At 42.2% G+C, this 16750-nt stretch overlaps 1 protein-coding gene and 1 pseudogene across 1 annotated transcript in view; one reads left to right on the top strand and one right to left on the bottom strand.

The window, feature by feature from the left end:
* The window catches only part of KICS2 (KICSTOR subunit 2), a 19023-nt gene extending 16801 nt beyond the window's left edge, over positions 1 to 2222 (top strand). The window contains exon 3 of the mRNA XM_077775256.1: positions 974 to 2222. Coding sequence (XP_077631382.1) covers positions 974 to 1790 — 817 coding nt within the window. The 3' untranslated portion in view covers positions 1791 to 2222. The remainder of the gene's footprint in view (positions 1 to 973) is intronic.
* A 4084-nt stretch (positions 2223 to 6306) lies between these two features.
* LOC144240833 (small ribosomal subunit protein uS3 pseudogene) lies at positions 6307 to 7025 on the bottom strand (annotated as a pseudogene).
* Between the last annotated feature and the right edge of the window lie 9725 nt (positions 7026 to 16750).

Raw genomic sequence — 16750 nt, forward strand, 5'->3', positions numbered from 1 at the left:
CGGTCGGGGGGGGGGGGGGGGGCGTACTCCCACTCCTCTCTCCTGCTGCTGCCCAGTATTACTGTTACAAGTAGAAAAAATGTTTTACAAACAGCAGGTAGCAGTCCATGAGTCATAAAGTTAATTTAGTGAGTAGTAATCCAATTTAACAGATAAATACGTAAACATTAGATTTTTTTTTCTTAGCTACCACTTTGTTTTTAACTGTGATTAAATATGAAGGAAGGGTGCCTGGGTGGCTCAGTCAGCTTAGCATCTGACTCTTGATTTCGGCTCAGGTTGTGATCTCATGGTTTGTGAGTTTGAGCCCCACATCGGGCTCTGGGCTGACAGTGTGGAGCCTGCTTCGGATTCTCTGTCTCCCTTTTTCTCTGCCCCTCCCCTGCTCATGCTGTCTCTCTTAAAAATAAATAAACATTAAATATGAAGAAAACTTGGGGACTAGGATTGAATAAGAGCTTACCTTCGGAAGTTACTGTAAAGTTACCATAATGCTTTGTGGAGGAACTATGCACATTATGTAAGTTTATATGTGTTATGTACACATTTAAGAGATGTTTTAGTGACTTATTTTTTTTTTAACCTCTGCTTCTTTAGGACTACATCTTGAAAAAAAAGGATGCCTTGTTTTCATGGCTATTATATAATTCCCAGAAGAAATAAAATAGGTTAGGAAAGAAGTACAGCTAATTTAATTTCTTTGTATTTGAAAGGAAGGTAACCACGACTCTCATGTTTTGTTTAAATGTCAGGCTGTTTCCACAGGAGGATATGATGCTGACATAACTCTGAGATGGTGAAGTGATGTCAGAACAGCTTTTTAAATAAATTGGCATGGAGCCCTTCAATCTTTCCTTCCCCTGCCCCCAAACATAATATTACTTGTCTGGCCACAGTGCATTGTTTTGAGGGTAGAAAATGTCCATGTGGAGTAACATTTCCACTTATTTCTGTTAATTTCCCTTCCCCTTAGGTTTCACCACCCCATCCTCAGTCCTTTGGAAAGCAGTTTCCAGCTGGAAGTCGATGTCCTGAGTCACCTGCTGAAGGCCCAGGCTCAGGTGTCCGAGTGGAAGTTCCTCCCATCTCTGGTGAACTTACACAGCGCTCACACCAAGCTGCAGACTTGGGGCCAGATCTTTGAAAAGCAGCGAGAGACCAAGAAACATCTGTTTGGAGGGCAGTCACAGAAGGCCGTGCAGCCCCCACACCTTTTCCTTTGGCTGATGAAACTCAAAAACATGCTTCTTGCCAAGTTTAGCTTTTACTTTCACGAGGCGCTGAGCCGACAAACTACTCCTTCAGAAATGAAAACGTTGACTGCAAAAGCCAACCCGGACTTCTTCGGAAAGATTTCTAGCTTCATCAGGAAGTACGACGCTGCCAATGTGTCCTTAATCTTTGACAACCGAGGTTCTGAGAGCTTTCAGGGTCACGGCTATCACCACCCCCATTCCTACAGAGAGGCCCCGAAGGGTGTGGACCAGTATCCAGCTGTGGTGTCTCTGCCCAGCGACAGGCCGGTCATGCACTGGCCCAATGTCATCATGATCATGACAGACCGCACGTCCGACCTGAACAGCTTGGAGAAAGTGGTCCACTTTTATGATGACAAAGTCCAGAGCACCTACTTCCTAACCCGCCCAGAACCTCACTTTACCATTGTTGTCATTTTTGAGTCAAAGAAATCTGAAAGGGACTCCCACTTTATTTCCTTCCTCAATGAGCTCTCACTTGCCCTTAAGAACCCCAAAGTTTTTGCAAGTCTGAAACCTGGCTCCAAAGGCTAGCAGGTGATTTGTGTGACAGGTTTTCAAGATTGGAAATTGTGTTCTTAATTGCTCTAATGATCTACTGTGGTCTGTGATTAGAGTTTCCATCCATCCATGCTTCTCCCAGAGCTAAATTAGAGACAAATCCTCCCTAATTGTGTCGCACACTTTATAAGCAATTAAGGCCAATTTGAATTAAGTATCCAAAGAGTAATCTAGGAAGTGATTGTGGCTATCGTGTATAACTGTGGGACAGCAACGTACTTTTGGTATTTTCTCCTGTTTTCCTGTATTTCATGTAGACTGAATATTTATTGGCTTTTGATTTTTCTTTCCACATGTTTTATATTGTCCTAAACTTTCTGTTTTAATGCAATTCCAAATGCTTTCTGCCCTTCCTTCTGGGATGAGTAATTGGGATAAGATATTAAATGGCCTTTTCAGAATCAAGGAGTGTACGTTTTCTATCTCATAAATTGGCAAAGTTAGCATAAAATTATTAGTGTTATGATTCTCATCAACAAATTAATATTTTGGATGCCAAGCTAGTGTCTTGGCAAAAAATATCCATCAGTTACTGAAATGAAAGGTGAACCAGAGTGCTCCCATTAACATCGGGGGTTTAACAGTTGAGAAGACCCTCAGAAACTTTAATGGTCACGGGTTCTGGGGTGATCTATACACCTAACTGCATTTCTTCTTATCCTTGTGAAGTTTGAAGTTCTCAGTCTGTTTGAAAGTTAGCACAAGTCATTACGTGGGGTCTCTTCATTCCTCAGTGTGTTATCTGCTTGGCTTTCTGTTTATCACCTTTCTGCTGAAATGCATGTTCATGTTTGACTCCGCTCCCTGCTTAATCTTAGGCTGGAAAGGCATGTGGGCTTTGTTTCTCAGCCACTTTTAGACATTCATGGGACTTAGCCTGCTTTTATAATATCAAAATGTTGGTCTCGATACCTTGTGCTTGCTGAACATCAGTGGTGTATTCCAAAGACCCCTTCATACTTGAATAATCAGATGAGTACTTAAGCACATCAGAACTTGGGTTTCATGCCTGTCTCCTCCACATTATTTTTAGAATTAGTGACATATCTTAACACATGCCACCTTAACACTTGGCTTCAGTAGGTGTTCCTGGGGAAGTAGACGGACCCCTGAAGGCATATTGGGCTGTGGAGAACTTCACTTCTAGGATATTGATTAGGAATAAAAGTAAGCTACCAATAGTAATTGAGTTGTTACTATTTGATAGTTTCTTCAAAGCTCATGTGTGACATAATGATCAGATGGGTCCGTTTCTCATGATGGCACTAGCCATAGTTTTACGGGGCCGCCACAGCAGGCTGGCTGGCGACATGTGCAGAGCCACTCCCAGTCTGGGCCAGGACTCAGCCCGCCTCTGTCAGGACTACCTGGTGGGGGGAACTACTGGCCCGTGTTCTTTTCTTTTCCTTCTTTTTCTTTTCTCAAAATAAAAGTCATATGATTTGTAAAAAGCCAGTTTGCTTTAAACAAAAAGGAGTGACTGACTTCTGTACTTAATTCACTCTGGTTCTCTAAAAATCTGAGCAACACTGAACTTGTATAAAAAACTGAAAGCAATTGGAACTAAAAAGTCAAGTCATTTTTCCTCCCTTTTGAATTTTGCTGGGAAGCTGAAAAATATTCCTTGGTGTTCATGTATTTTGTTTCTCTAGATAAAAAACCACCATTAGCCTTAATGACATGGTCTCCCATGTACCTAAAAGAAACATGCTTTAGTGGAACATGGAGAAGAGTGTAAATAAAACAGATACTATGATATTTAAATAACCAGTCCTTGCCTGGGAAATGTATATTTCCTATATATTTGAAATGTATATTTATTTGTAAACATATTTTGGTTCAAGTAAGAAACAAACTGATTCTACTCTGAGACTTGTCCTCTAAAACCAGTAATGAGATGATCTGGAAGTCTGTGTTTTGGTAATTGGAAGAGTAAAACCGCATATTCTCTGCTGACTTTTTTACTTTGAAATTGTTTCTGGGGCACCTGGGTGGCTCAGTTGGTTGACAGTCTGACTTCTGCTCAGGTCATGATCTTTTAGTTTGTGAGTTTGAGCCCTGCGTCGGGCTCTGTGCTGACAGCTCAGAGCCTGGAACCTGCTTCAGATTCTGTGTCTCCCTCTCTCTCTGCCCCTCACCCAGTCACTCTGTCTGTCTGTCTCTCTCTCAAAAATAAATAAACATTAACAAAATTTTAAAAGAAATTGTTTCTAAACCACAACTTGATCAGTTTATGTGCGTAACCAGGAGTGTGGTCAATGCTTACTGAGGTTGCCAACAAGCCCTTCAAGGAGTGTTCATTTTTGGACGCTGTTTGGACACAGGGTGAACATTCACAGCTTTGTCCTCCCGGGCCCAACCTGGTATCTGACTATTCCATCTTAGGGTTTTAGGGAGTGTGTGAAAATGCAGCCCTTCCCCCTTATCTACAGTTTTGCTTACCTCGGTTTCACTTATCCATGGTCACCTGAGGCGTGGAAGCTGGAAGCCAATGCCCCTCCTCCTGATGAACCATCAGGAAGTCAGTAGCAGCCTATTGCTACATCACAGAGCTTGTGTCATTCACGCCATTTTCTCTCATTACATCAGCATTGTATCATCTCACATCATCATAGGAAGGGTGAGTACAGTGCAGTCAGATACTCTGAGAGAGAAACCACATTCACATAACTTGCATTACAGTACATTGTTACAATTGTTCTGTTTTATTACTAGTGTTAATTTCTTACTGTGCCTAATTTATAAGTTAAACTTTATCATAAGCACGTATGTACAGAGAAAATCATAGTATACACAGACCTTGGTCCTATATACAGTTTCCGACATCAGTTGGGTGTCTTCAATATACTTCTTGCAGACAAGAGGGGACTACTGTATAGCTTCTTAACTAAGAGCCAATACCCCCTATATTATTGCTTTGTACACTTGAACACGTTGTAGAAAATTTACTTACGAGAAAGAAAATGGTTGGAAACTCACTGCACTCCTGTAGAGTCACTCCTGTGATGTCTAAAATGTGTCCACCCTTCGTTCTAGCAGCAAACTTGCCTTTTTTTTTTGCTTGTCAGTCTCTGAGCTTGACTTCCTTATCTGTAAAATGGGGATAAGAAAATATGGGCTGCCTTTTTAAAGAATATATAAGAATGGAGTGACATCATGCATGTAAAAAAGGCTTTGGAAGCTTACTTGGGTTTGAAAGCTGTATAAATAAAAGATAGACCACTCTTTCCTTAAACTCAATACCTCTCCTGTTCTCCTCTTTCTCTTCAGATCTGTGGTATAAGGGCGCCTAGTCATTATGTTTGAACAGTACTTAAAGAACTAGCTTAGAAGAGGAAGTTAAATGCCTAACCAACTCATCCTCCCTTCCCTCTCCTTATTTTAGAATCCTTGTGGTGCTTTGTTTCCAAGTTGTTATGCTTGGTTGATAGCACCATTCATTTCTATATTCTTACTGATATTTGAGGGGGGGAGGGGATCTAGTTGCTCTTTTAATTACCAAGAGAGGTGTGTTAAAATCTCTAACTGTGATTGTAGAGGTCTTTCTTTATTTCTGTCAGCTTTTTGCCTTTCGTATATTGAAGCCCTTATTATTAGGCCCATATACATTTATAATTTTCCTTTCTCACATACCAACCATTTATCACTGTCAAGTTTCCCACTTTATCTCCATTACTACTCCTTGCTTTGAAGTACATCTTGCCTGATATTTTTATGACCCTTCCGGCTTGTTTCTGCAGACTGTTCACACGGTATGTCTTTTCCTATCCTCTCACTATTTGTACCTTTATTTTTAAAGTATCTATAGTAAGAAATAAAGAGGGAATACTTATTAAAAAGAGCAATAGCTAACTGTGTGCTCGGCAGTTTGACCACCTCTGACTCTTGACTGAAGTGTTTAGTTCATTTCATGCCTATGCAGTTTTTACAGTCAGGACTTTGCTGATGGTATCCTTAAACTATCACTGCCATTCTTTTCTCTCTTTTGGTTTTTTTCTTTATGTTGGAAGTTAGATCAAGAGGTTTGATCAGATTTTTCTTTTTTTTCTTTCTTTCTTTCTTTCTTTTTTTTTTTTTTTTTTTTTTCTTTTTTTTTTTCTTTTTTTTTTTTTTTTGTAGTGACTGTTGTGAATTTCATTTGGAGGGAGCTAATATCTGGCATTACCTGAATCAGCTATATCACTAGAGGTTACAACACAGTGATACTCTAATTATATCATTCCTTTTTCATTTGTTAGATGGAATACTTCTATAAGGAGAAGCTTTACATCGATTTAGTTATACTAAAGAACAGTTCCTATAGGAATTGTTGGATAAATGCTTGATTCTTTTGCCAGTTTTTATCTTAATTTTTTTAAGATTTAAGATTTTAAGATTTTTAAAGATTTTTAAAAATTTTACTTTATTAGGTTTTTCTTTTTCAAAGATTTTATTAAAGGTCTTCACAGAGCAAAATGCAGACTCCAGATCCAGCTCCACGGAGACCCTGTTAGGCTGTGGGTACTGGCTGGGGCATGGCAGGCAGCTCTAGCTTCCCACCCTTCTGTTCCGAGATGGAGGTGCTGGGGAGCATCTCCTATTTCGGTTCCACAATGCTCACACGATCTGGCCGGGGGTTCGTACCACTTGGTCAGACTTACCTCTTGGGTGTGACGGAAGCATGATCTTCCCTTTGACGCCCAGCACACCCTGTCTGAGCAGCACACGGCACTCAGCAGCGTCCGCGTACCAGTTACCAGGGTCCACATTGTGAATCATCAGGCCATCCACAAACTTCATGGTTTAACCCTCTGTCCTTGGGGTTTCCTGGACACCATGATGTCATAGCCTATGGCCCCCCTCTCCATGATGAACCGCAGCACACCACAGTGGTGAGGCCTCCCAGGAGCTTGTGATGCAGAGACTCTGCCTGGGACGTAGCACACAGACCTACGGTGGCCACCTTTTCAGTATAAAGCTCTACACTGCCCTCACGGAAACCAAACCTGAACCACAGCAGTCAGTTCTCAGATCCGACAGCCCTTTTCACCCTAGAACATTCTGCATCCTGGTGGCCAAGATCTTGATTTTTGTCCTGGTTGGTGTAACTTGGATCTCAACCCTGGAGAAGCCACTTTTCTCCAGCTCCTGAGTAAGGAACTTGTTCAGTTCAGCTTTGAAGGTGCCATCAGCGAAGGACTTCCTCTCCTTGGAAGTTTGCTCTGCCATCCTGCTGCTGCGCACCTCTGAAAGGAAGACAAGATTTTATTCTTTTTTTTTAAAAATATGCATTTGTAACTTTCTTTAAAAATTTTTTTAAAATGTTTTATTTATTTCTGAGAGACAGAGAGAGACAGTGTGAGCAGGGGAGGGTCAGAGAGAGAGGGAGACACAGAATCTGAAACAGGCTCCAGGGTCTGGGCTGGCTGTCAACACAGAGCCCGACACGGGGCTCAAACCCACGAAGCATGAGATCATGACCTGAACCAAAGTCGGACGCTTAACCTACTGAGCCACCCAGGTGCCCCTGCAAGATTTTATTCTTAAGTAATCTCTACACTCAATGTGGGCCTGAACTCACAACCCTGAGATCAAGAGTCACATGCTCTGCCGACTCAGCCAGTCAGGTGCCCCTCTTGCCAGTTGTTCAAATAATGAGTTAGGGGCACCTGTGAGTTTGGGCCCCAGGTTGGGTGTAGAGATGGCTTAGAAATAAAATGTTAAAAAAAATAATGAGTTAGTTATTTAGTATCTTCTATAGACACTGGGGAGTTTTTAAAGAAATGTATAAGAATTTATGAGGATTTCTGCCTTTTGCCTCTTAGGTTTAACCCTAAATTTGAAACAAGGCAGCCATCTTTCCCCCTTAACACAAGATGCTTTTATCTAAATGTTATCATCCTCCTTTATTTCTTCCTCATGGTTAATTTTCTTCTCTCTTAATTACTGTTGATGATTTGGCTCTGCTTTTTTCCTTCCTCCCTTAGTGTCTCCCTTAGTTTCTAATAGCTTTCTCACCAGTTCCCCTCGGTCACTTTTTCCCATGCCTCAGGAAGCCAGGACATACCCCAGGGGTCTCTGATCCAGTTTTGAAAGTATTAATTTCAGTTTTTAAAAAATTTATTTTTTTTCAATTTTAAAGTTTATTTATTTTGAGAGATAGAGAGCATACAAGTGGAGGAGGGCCAGAGAGAGAGAGAGAGAGAGAGAGAGAATCCCAAGCAGGATCCACACTGACAATATAGAACCCGATGCTGGCTTGAACCCACGAACCATGAGATCATGACCTGAGCCAAAACCAAGAGTCAGAAGCTCAACTGACTGAGCCACACAGGCAACCCTCAATTTTTTTTTAATGTTTATCCATTTATTTTGAGAGAGAGAGAAAGAGAGAGCACAGCAGGGGAGGGGCAGAGAGAAAGGGACAGAGAGAATCCCAAGCAGCTTCCACACTGTCAGCTCAGAACCCAACACGGGCTCAATCTCACGAACCATGAAGTCATGACCTCAGCCAAAATCGAGTTGGATGCCTAACCGACTGTGCCACCCAGATGGCTTTTTGCAACTAGTCTTTTTCAGGCAGTGAGGAAGGAACACATAGAGGGGAAATACTCAGTATTGATACCTAATGGGCGACCACGATTAAGCCAGTCATTTCATGAGCACAGAAGACATTTAGCCAACTACAGCCGAGGAGTGCCATATGTATCTAGTAGGTTATTTGACACTTTTTTTTCATTTTTGGTGTGACAGGATGTGGCAATGCAGGACACCCCGTGACCCCAGAGCCATCCTGGTCTCAGCCACTCCAGGCTAGGCCAGTGTCAGAACAATCCCTAAAGCAGAAGCAGACAGAGGACATGAATGTCTCCATTCTAGAATTCAACATTCATTCATTTAACAACTATTAAACATCAACTATGCTAATGCTGGGGATACAGCAGTCAGCCATGACACACACTGGGCCTGCTTGGCTTGTACTAGTGCTGAAGTGAGCTGGTTACATCGCCCCCTGCAGGCCAGGAGTTGAGAGCGCTTAAGCAGGGAGGCAGTGACTAGTCTTCAAACTTGTTTTACTTGTGTATTTTTCTATCAATTTTGAAAAACCATGATACCTTAACGATTTTTTTAAAAATCTGAAATCATCATTACATGTAAATAGCCTCAAAATATTCATTTTATTATGTATTGTAGCTATGGACCTTTAAAATGAAAATGTTAACTGTTCTTTTATTTTTTATTTTTTTTTAAATATTTTATTTTTATTTATTTCTAGGAGAGAGAGAGACAGCGTGAGCAGGGGAGGGTCAGAGAGAGAGGGAGTCACAAACTGAAAGAGGCTCCAGGCTCTGAGCTGGCAGTCAGCACAGAGCCCGACGCGGGGCCCGAACCCACAAACCGCGAGATCATGACCTAAGCGAAAGTCGGACACTTAACCAACTAAGCCACCCAGGCGCCCCTGAAAATGTTAACTGTTCTTTTAAATGTATCCAGTGAAATCTTGCTACAATAGAGACTTGATAGCTACCATTTTCCCTATTTAAAAATATCTTAACAAGCTTTGTAATATTATATCACTCTTTTTGCTCCTTCAACTCCATTCTACTCCTCCCATAGAATTTTATCCTAATATGAATTTTACTTTCTTCAAAGTATTATTGGTCACCCTATTAAATACTATCACAGCTGTTCTTTCTGTTACCACAGGGCTCTCGGAGTTTAATGACCAAATGACGTATATATTAGAAACTATATTTGGACTTTTAAACTATCTCTTTCCATGAGACAAATATGTGTTTGTGAGGACCTGGTAAGAGAAACGGATTGTCTTAATGTTCCTTTGTTTGGTGGGCAGAGGTTTTTACACTCGACAGTAATGCCCCAGGTTGAGAACTGTGCAGGGTCTAAGATTTTACAAGTTAGCCTGCCACAGTTTCATGGATGCTGGCAGAAGACAAGAGACCATCACTCACAGCAAAACAGTTGCCAGGATATGACCATTTTTGCACTGGTTCCCTGAGCCCCAGTTCCCTCAGGGTCAATGGGAACGGGCCCAGATGGGTGCCTGCTCATGCAAGAGGTTGCATTTCAGGAGAAGAATTCTGATCTTAGGAAACTCAAATCTTATGTGATGGTCAGTAAGCATGCCTTCCATTTGCTCGAGGGAAACAGTATTATTCTGGCAGTCAGTGTGTTTTCTAGAGTTGCCATCACAAAGTACCACTGATTGGGTGCCATAAAACCACAGAAATGTATTATATCTCAGTTCTGAAGTCTAAAAGTGTGAAACCAAGCTGTCGGTAGGGCTGTCTTCATTCTTCAACCCGCAGAGGAATCTTTCCTTGCTTTCCTAGCGGTCTCCTGGCCATGTTGGTGTCCCCGTTACAAGTGCATAACTCCCCCTCTGCTTTGTCATCACATGGCGATTCCCTCTGTCTCTGTCTTCACATGGCTGTCTTCTTCTAAGGACATCAGTCATACAGGACTAGGGGCCCCCCTACTCCAGGATGACCTTATCTTAACTAATTACATTGGCAATGACCATATTTCCAAATAAAGTCACATCCCAAGGTATTGGGGATTAGAATGTTCACAGAGTTCAGCCAGTAACAGTAAACATGTCTGCTCATTGGTCTCAGTAAAAGGAGACACTGTGTCCAAGGATGCTCACAGGGACACAAACCTCCCTGAAAGACAGCCCAGAACTCGCTCTCAAGACCTGCAGAAACATGAAAAACATGGAAAATTGACTCCTGAGATAAACCTCTGGGTGAGGAGTCAGTTTGTTTTTATGTGGGAGAATGGCAGTTATTAAATAAGGCAGAAAGAAGCAGCTTCACCTAGTAAAAGCTCCTTCAGGGCCTCATTTTGGGAAAGAATTTATACAGAAGTTGAGGACCTAAAACTGATTTCCTTTTTTTATTTAAAAAAATTTTTTTAATGTTTTATTTCTTTCTGAGAGACAGAGAGAGAGACAGTGTAAGCAGGGGAGGGTCAGAGAGAGAGGGAGATACAGAATCTGAAACAGGCTCCAGGCTCTGAGCTGTCAGCACAAGAGCCTGATGCAGGGCTCGAACCCACGAACCGTGAGATCGTGACCTGAGCTGAAGTCAGACACTTAACCGACTAAGCCACCCAGGCGCCCCCTAAAATTGATTTCCTAAAAGTGATTCTTCTGTGTGCATATCTTGAGAAATCATCACTACTACACTCCAGCTAGTAGAATCCTCATCCGAAGATCACGATTCTAGGAGATTTGCAAGTGTATCTGGGCTGCCGGTAGCCATATCCAGTACAGCTTGACGTACTGGTGTTACAATGTCCCTTCCATTTTCTCGAACTCTCAAGAGAAGGCTTTCCTGAAGGGCTCCACACCGTCAGCACAGAGCCCACTGCAGGGCTTGAAACCACAAACCGTGAGATCCTGACCTAAGCCAAAATCAAGAGTCAGATGCTTAACCTACAGAGCCTCCCAGACACCCCAGGAGTTGATAATAAATACGTGTGACTTCACTTTATGCCCCCATCAACAAGGCCTGGACAGGCCAGTTAAACTTTTTAACCAAACTGTAGATGGCTAGATGGATGTGGAATCATACAATTCCGCAGTAAATCATTAATGCAGACCCAGTGACTTATTTGCATATGTTTTAAAACTCTGCTGTCAACAACAAGGCCACTTTCTGAGACGCGCATCTGCAATCACTCTGCTTGGCAAGTACAGTTGTCCTTGCACAGCTGGAGAAGGTTATTCTTTATGTATTTTTTCATGTTATTTTTAGTTTTAACACCAGCGCAAATCTCCAGGAGCAATACTGGTTCTTTTTATCAAAGCCCAGCCTCTGATGATGATAGTGAGGAAAAGAGGAGAAGTTTCTTGTCTGTGTTCTCCAGGAATGAACTCCAATGAAACGGGACCTGCAGCAGCTAAAGAGATACCCAGCTTCAACAAATTGTATACATTTGTCAAACTTCAACTACCCACAAGTGAGAATGGTAACAATATCAGACAATTGTCAACCACTCAGATTTCGAAAAAATTCTTCTTGGGGGACGTTATTAAAAGTTTGGTAGGACTACTTTGCAAAGGTGCTTGGAGTAGAATTAGTCCGGTTACCTACAGGGTTTTGCTTTTGCTTCCCTGGAGGAAGAACTGGGGTGGGTGGGGGAGGGGAGAGAGAGGCTCACTGGGTGGAACGAGAGAGCAGCCAGGAGGCTGTGCCCTGCCCAGCTGAATGAATCAGACCCTTAGATGCACCCCTGCAAAGCAGGCCAGAAATGCCTCAGGGGAGGTCTTTCAGGGGGGCTGGTTGAGAGACTTCAGGGTAAACCTCTCCCTTCCCTATGAAATTGTTAGCAATTCCTTATACAGGTTTTTCTGAGAGGTCAGGAAGGGGAAGGGCTTCAAGGGAAGGAAAAAGGCCAGTTGATGTCTAGGTTCCATGTTAGTACTGGCAATATTTTCTTTCCTTTATCTTCTGTTCCTGAAGGTAGAATAAGAAAGCACCAGTGACATGTCCTTTTGTTATCAATAAAGATTTCTTAAATTGTATTTCTAATTAGGGCTTGCTGACTCATCAGATGGTGACGGTGACTCACATTTATCATCCATATATATCAATTACATTGGAAGGTGATAATGGAGAGAAAGGCAAAATGTAATCGGTCTTATATTATTTGCCAGCTCTATGGAGGTGTATTTGACAAATAAACATATGTTAATTTAGCTTACTTGGAAATCACTTTCCACATACAAACTAACAAAGGTAATTCATTTTAATGAAAAAAAAAAACAACCCAGCTACATTCAAGGCTTTTATTTCCCTATTCCAATCTGTAAGTACAATTTTTAAATTTCTTAGCATCTTGGCCTCTTCTGCTGACTTATTACCATTTTACATATATCACATTGAAAGTATTCTTTGTCTTAATTATCTGGAGTTAACAAATATTTAGCGACTGTCAAAAATGCATTTTATTGGAGCCATTTGCAATCACCTGGATGGAACTAGAATTTATTATGCTAAGTGAAATAAGTCAGAGACAAATACCATGTGATTTCACTCATATGTGGAATTTAAGATATGAAACAGATGGGGGTGCCTGGGTCACTCAGTCAGTTAAGCTCCGACTCTTGATTTCAGCTCAGGTCACAATCTCATGGTTTGTGAGTTCAAGCCCCTTGCCAGGCTCTGTGCTGACAGTATGGAGCCTGCTTGGGATTCTCTTTCTCTCTCGCTTTCTCATTCTCTCTCAAAGGAGAAGGAGAAGAAGGAGGAAGAGGAGGAGGAGGGAGAGGAGGAGGAGGAGGAGAAGAGAAGAAGAAGAAGAAGAAGAAGAAGAAGAAGAGGAGGAGGAGGAGGAGGAGGAGGAGGAGAAACAGATGAACATGGTGGGGGAGAGGGAGGCAAACCATAAAACAGACTCTTAACTATAGAGAACAAACTGAGGGTTGATGGAGGGGAGGTGGGCAGGAGGTAGATTAAATGAGTGATGGATATTAAGGAGGCACCTGTTGTGATGAACACAGGGCGTTCTAGGTAAGTGATGAATCACTAAATTCTACTGAAACTAAACAAAACAAATAAATAAAAAACAACCCTCCTTTAAAAAAAATGTACTCTATTAGAAAATGCTGTCATTGGGGTCCCCTGGGTGGCTCAGTCAGTTAAGCATCCGACTTCGGCTCTGGTCAGATCTCACAGTTCGTGGGTTCGAGCCCCGCATCAGGCTCTGTGCTGACAGCTCAGAGCCTGGAGCCTGTGTCAGATTCTGTGTCTCCCTCTCTCTCTGCCCTTCGCCTACTCATGCTCTGTCTCTCTGTCTCAAAAGTAAATAAACTATTAAAAAAGATTAGAAAATGCTGTCATCTCCTAACAACGTTATTGACATTTCGATTTTGTTTTATTTTGGTTTCGCAGCTGGCAGCTTTGTGTTAAAAGTTTTTGGTCCTCTCTGGGGTCTGAACTCTCTAGAGAGGCTCCATTAGAAGCAGCGGAATTGTTGAATCTTCCATCTGGCGGACCGAAGATCCGGAGGGAGAGTAACGGGAACTGGCCAGTAGAGGGCAGTACCGAAGCAAGGCCTGGCTCCGGAGCTGTGGCTCCCTTCCCGTCCTGCAGGCAGTGCAGTTTGCTTCTTTGGACAGTGGAAGGCTGAGCAGCGCGAGAGTTGTACAAATGACCATTTTTAGTTTTAAAAGCTGAGCTCTCAGTGACTGCTCTTGTAGAGACAGGTACGCAGGAAAGATTTGGTTCAAGAGATGAGTCTCTACTGTCATTTCCATTGAATTTTGACCAAGAAATTCCAAACTCTCTCCTCATCCGGTGACTGTGCGATGAGCTTCTCCTGACTCAGAATCGTTCACAGATGACTGTGATCCTGCCGCCGCTTCACTGCTGAGACGTCTGTTTGTTCCGAGACTCATGCTCTTCCCCAAATTGTCAGACAAGAGTGTTTACCTTGCTTGCAGTGTTTAGAAGGATGAATAGGGAACGCTTCGTAACATTTTTGAGTAGGAAAGAGGGTCACACACCCTTTAAGTTTGTGTGGACAGTGCTTATTTCCTCCCACAAAAATGCCGGTGACCACAGACAAAATTCGCTTCCATACCATCAAGGGTTCGTGGAAACCCCTGTGTGTCCACGTGCCCCAGGATAAAAATCTCTGTTGGGGAAAAGCTCTTGCTGATATCCAAACGAGCTGCACTAAGTCTTGAAGGTTAGGACCATGCCCTAAATAATTACTGAATGTCTTCACCTAGACATCCTATAGGCAACTCAGCACATTCCTTGCCCAAACTCGCTCTACTTGGCACCCCTTGATTTCTTCTTGGTATGATTCCTGTTCCGGTGACCCTCAGGTAAAACTTCAGAATCACCTTTGATTCCTCACTCTGCCATACTCAGTGTCAGTCTTACTCAACTTCTTTATGCTTTCATTTTCACCCTCTTCACTTTGGGCTTCTATTGTCAAGCCTGGATTAGAAATTTCATCTCTCACCTCCTGTGTCTTTGTATTCCAGTCTATCCTTAGTTTTACTAGGCTATTATTTTATTTTATTCAGTTTTGAGAGAGAGACAGAGACAGAGTGTGAGTGGGGGAGGGGCAGAGAGCAAGGGAGACACAGAATCAGAAGCAGGCTCCAGGCTCTGAGCTGTAAGCACAGAACCCAATGCAGGGTTCGAACTCACAAACTGTGAGATCATGACCTGAGCTGAAGTCTGATGCTCAACCAACTGAGCCATCCAGGCACTCCTAGGCTATTATTTTAAAATACTAGTTTGATTGGGTTTCTCTTGCTCTGATTCTTGCTCCCTCCCCTTTTAAAAAATCCTAAATAGCTTCCCAGAATCTGCTGAAAAAAATTTAAGTTCTGATAATCAAGTTCAGCCTTTCTTTTTTCTCTTCCATTGTTTCCTCAAGTTGAAGTCAAAATGAAATACTTGTGTTGTCCTGTATTTTCTCACCCTTTAGCCTTTGTTCGGAGTTCTCTTTGTCTAGAATCTTTCTAGTTTAGGGGTTCATTTTTTTAAATGTTTTATTTATTTTTGAGAGAGAGAGAGAGAGAGAGAGAGAGAGAGAGAGGCAGCGTGAGCAGAGGAGGGTCAGAGAGAGAGGGAGACACAGAATCCGAAGCAGGCTCCAGGCTCTGAGCTACCTGTCAGCACAGAGCCTGACATGGGGCTCAAACTCACGAACCAGAACCACATGACCTGAGCCGAAATCAGACGCTTAACTGAGCCACCCAGGTGCCCCTCTAGTTTAGGGGTTCTTAACAATTGCGTGCAATGGGTTCTCTTTGGCAGTCTGTGAAACTAATGGGCACTTCCTCAGAATGTTTTCAGTGCATAAAATTACATATTCAGAGTTACAAAGGAAACCAATTATACTGAAATACAGTTATAAAATACTGTGTAATCTGCAATATTATATGTATTCTTTTTTTTAAATTTTATTTATTTATTTATTTGAAGGAGAGATAGAGACAGCATGAGCAGGGGAGGGTCAGAGAGAGAGGGAGACACAGAATCCGAAGCAGGCTCCAGGATCTGAGCTGTCAGCACAGAGCCCGATGCGGGGCTTGAACCCACAAACTGTGAGATCACGACCTGAGCTGAAGTCGGACGCTTAACCAACTGAGCCACCCAGGCGCCCCTGTATTCTTGTTTATTAAGGCATTTATAAATACAGCTGACCCTTGAACAATGTGGAGGTTAGGGACCCCAACCCCCCTGCACAGTCAAAAATCCACATATGACTTTTGATTCCCCAAATCTTAATTGCTATAGCTTACTGTTAACCAGAAACCTTAGCAACAGTCAATCAACACATATTATGTATAAGATATATATACTATATACTGAATCTTTACAGCAAAGTAAGCTAGAAGAAAAAAAATGTTATTAAGAAAATCATAAGGAAGAGAGAATACATTTATACGACTCTCCTGTAAAAAGCACAAGCCTGTGTGGTTCAAGAGTCAGCTGTAACTGCGGTGCCTGAGTGGCTCAGTTGGTTAAGCGTCTGACTTTGGCTTAGGTCATGATCTTGCTGTCCCTGAGTTTGAGCCCCGCATCCGGCTCTGTGCTGACAGCTCAGAGCCTGGAGCCTGCTTTGGATTCTGTGTCTCCCTCTCTCTCTGCCCCTCTATCGCTCATTCTCTGTCTCTCAGAAATAAATAAACATTAAAAAAATTTATATATATATATACATATATATATAAAGAATCAGCTGTAACAGCATCTAGCATTGGTCTTAATAATTTCCATAGTAGTTCATTGCTCACACCTGCAATGGAAGAAGATGCTAAATTTCAGTTAGAGATTAGTAAAAATAAAGATGTGTTTCTTTCCCCACCCAATTTCTTAGACTCCGGCCTGAAAATCTCAAACTTAAGAGAACTGGATCTCAAACTACAGTACTCATCAGAATTGCCTGGATCCTAGACTCCA

Source organism: Crocuta crocuta, unplaced genomic scaffold (genome assembly GCF_008692635.1).
Source record: "Crocuta crocuta isolate KB4526 unplaced genomic scaffold, BGI_CrCroc_1.0 scaffold97, whole genome shotgun sequence".
Lineage (NCBI taxonomy): Eukaryota > Metazoa > Chordata > Mammalia > Carnivora > Hyaenidae > Crocuta > Crocuta crocuta.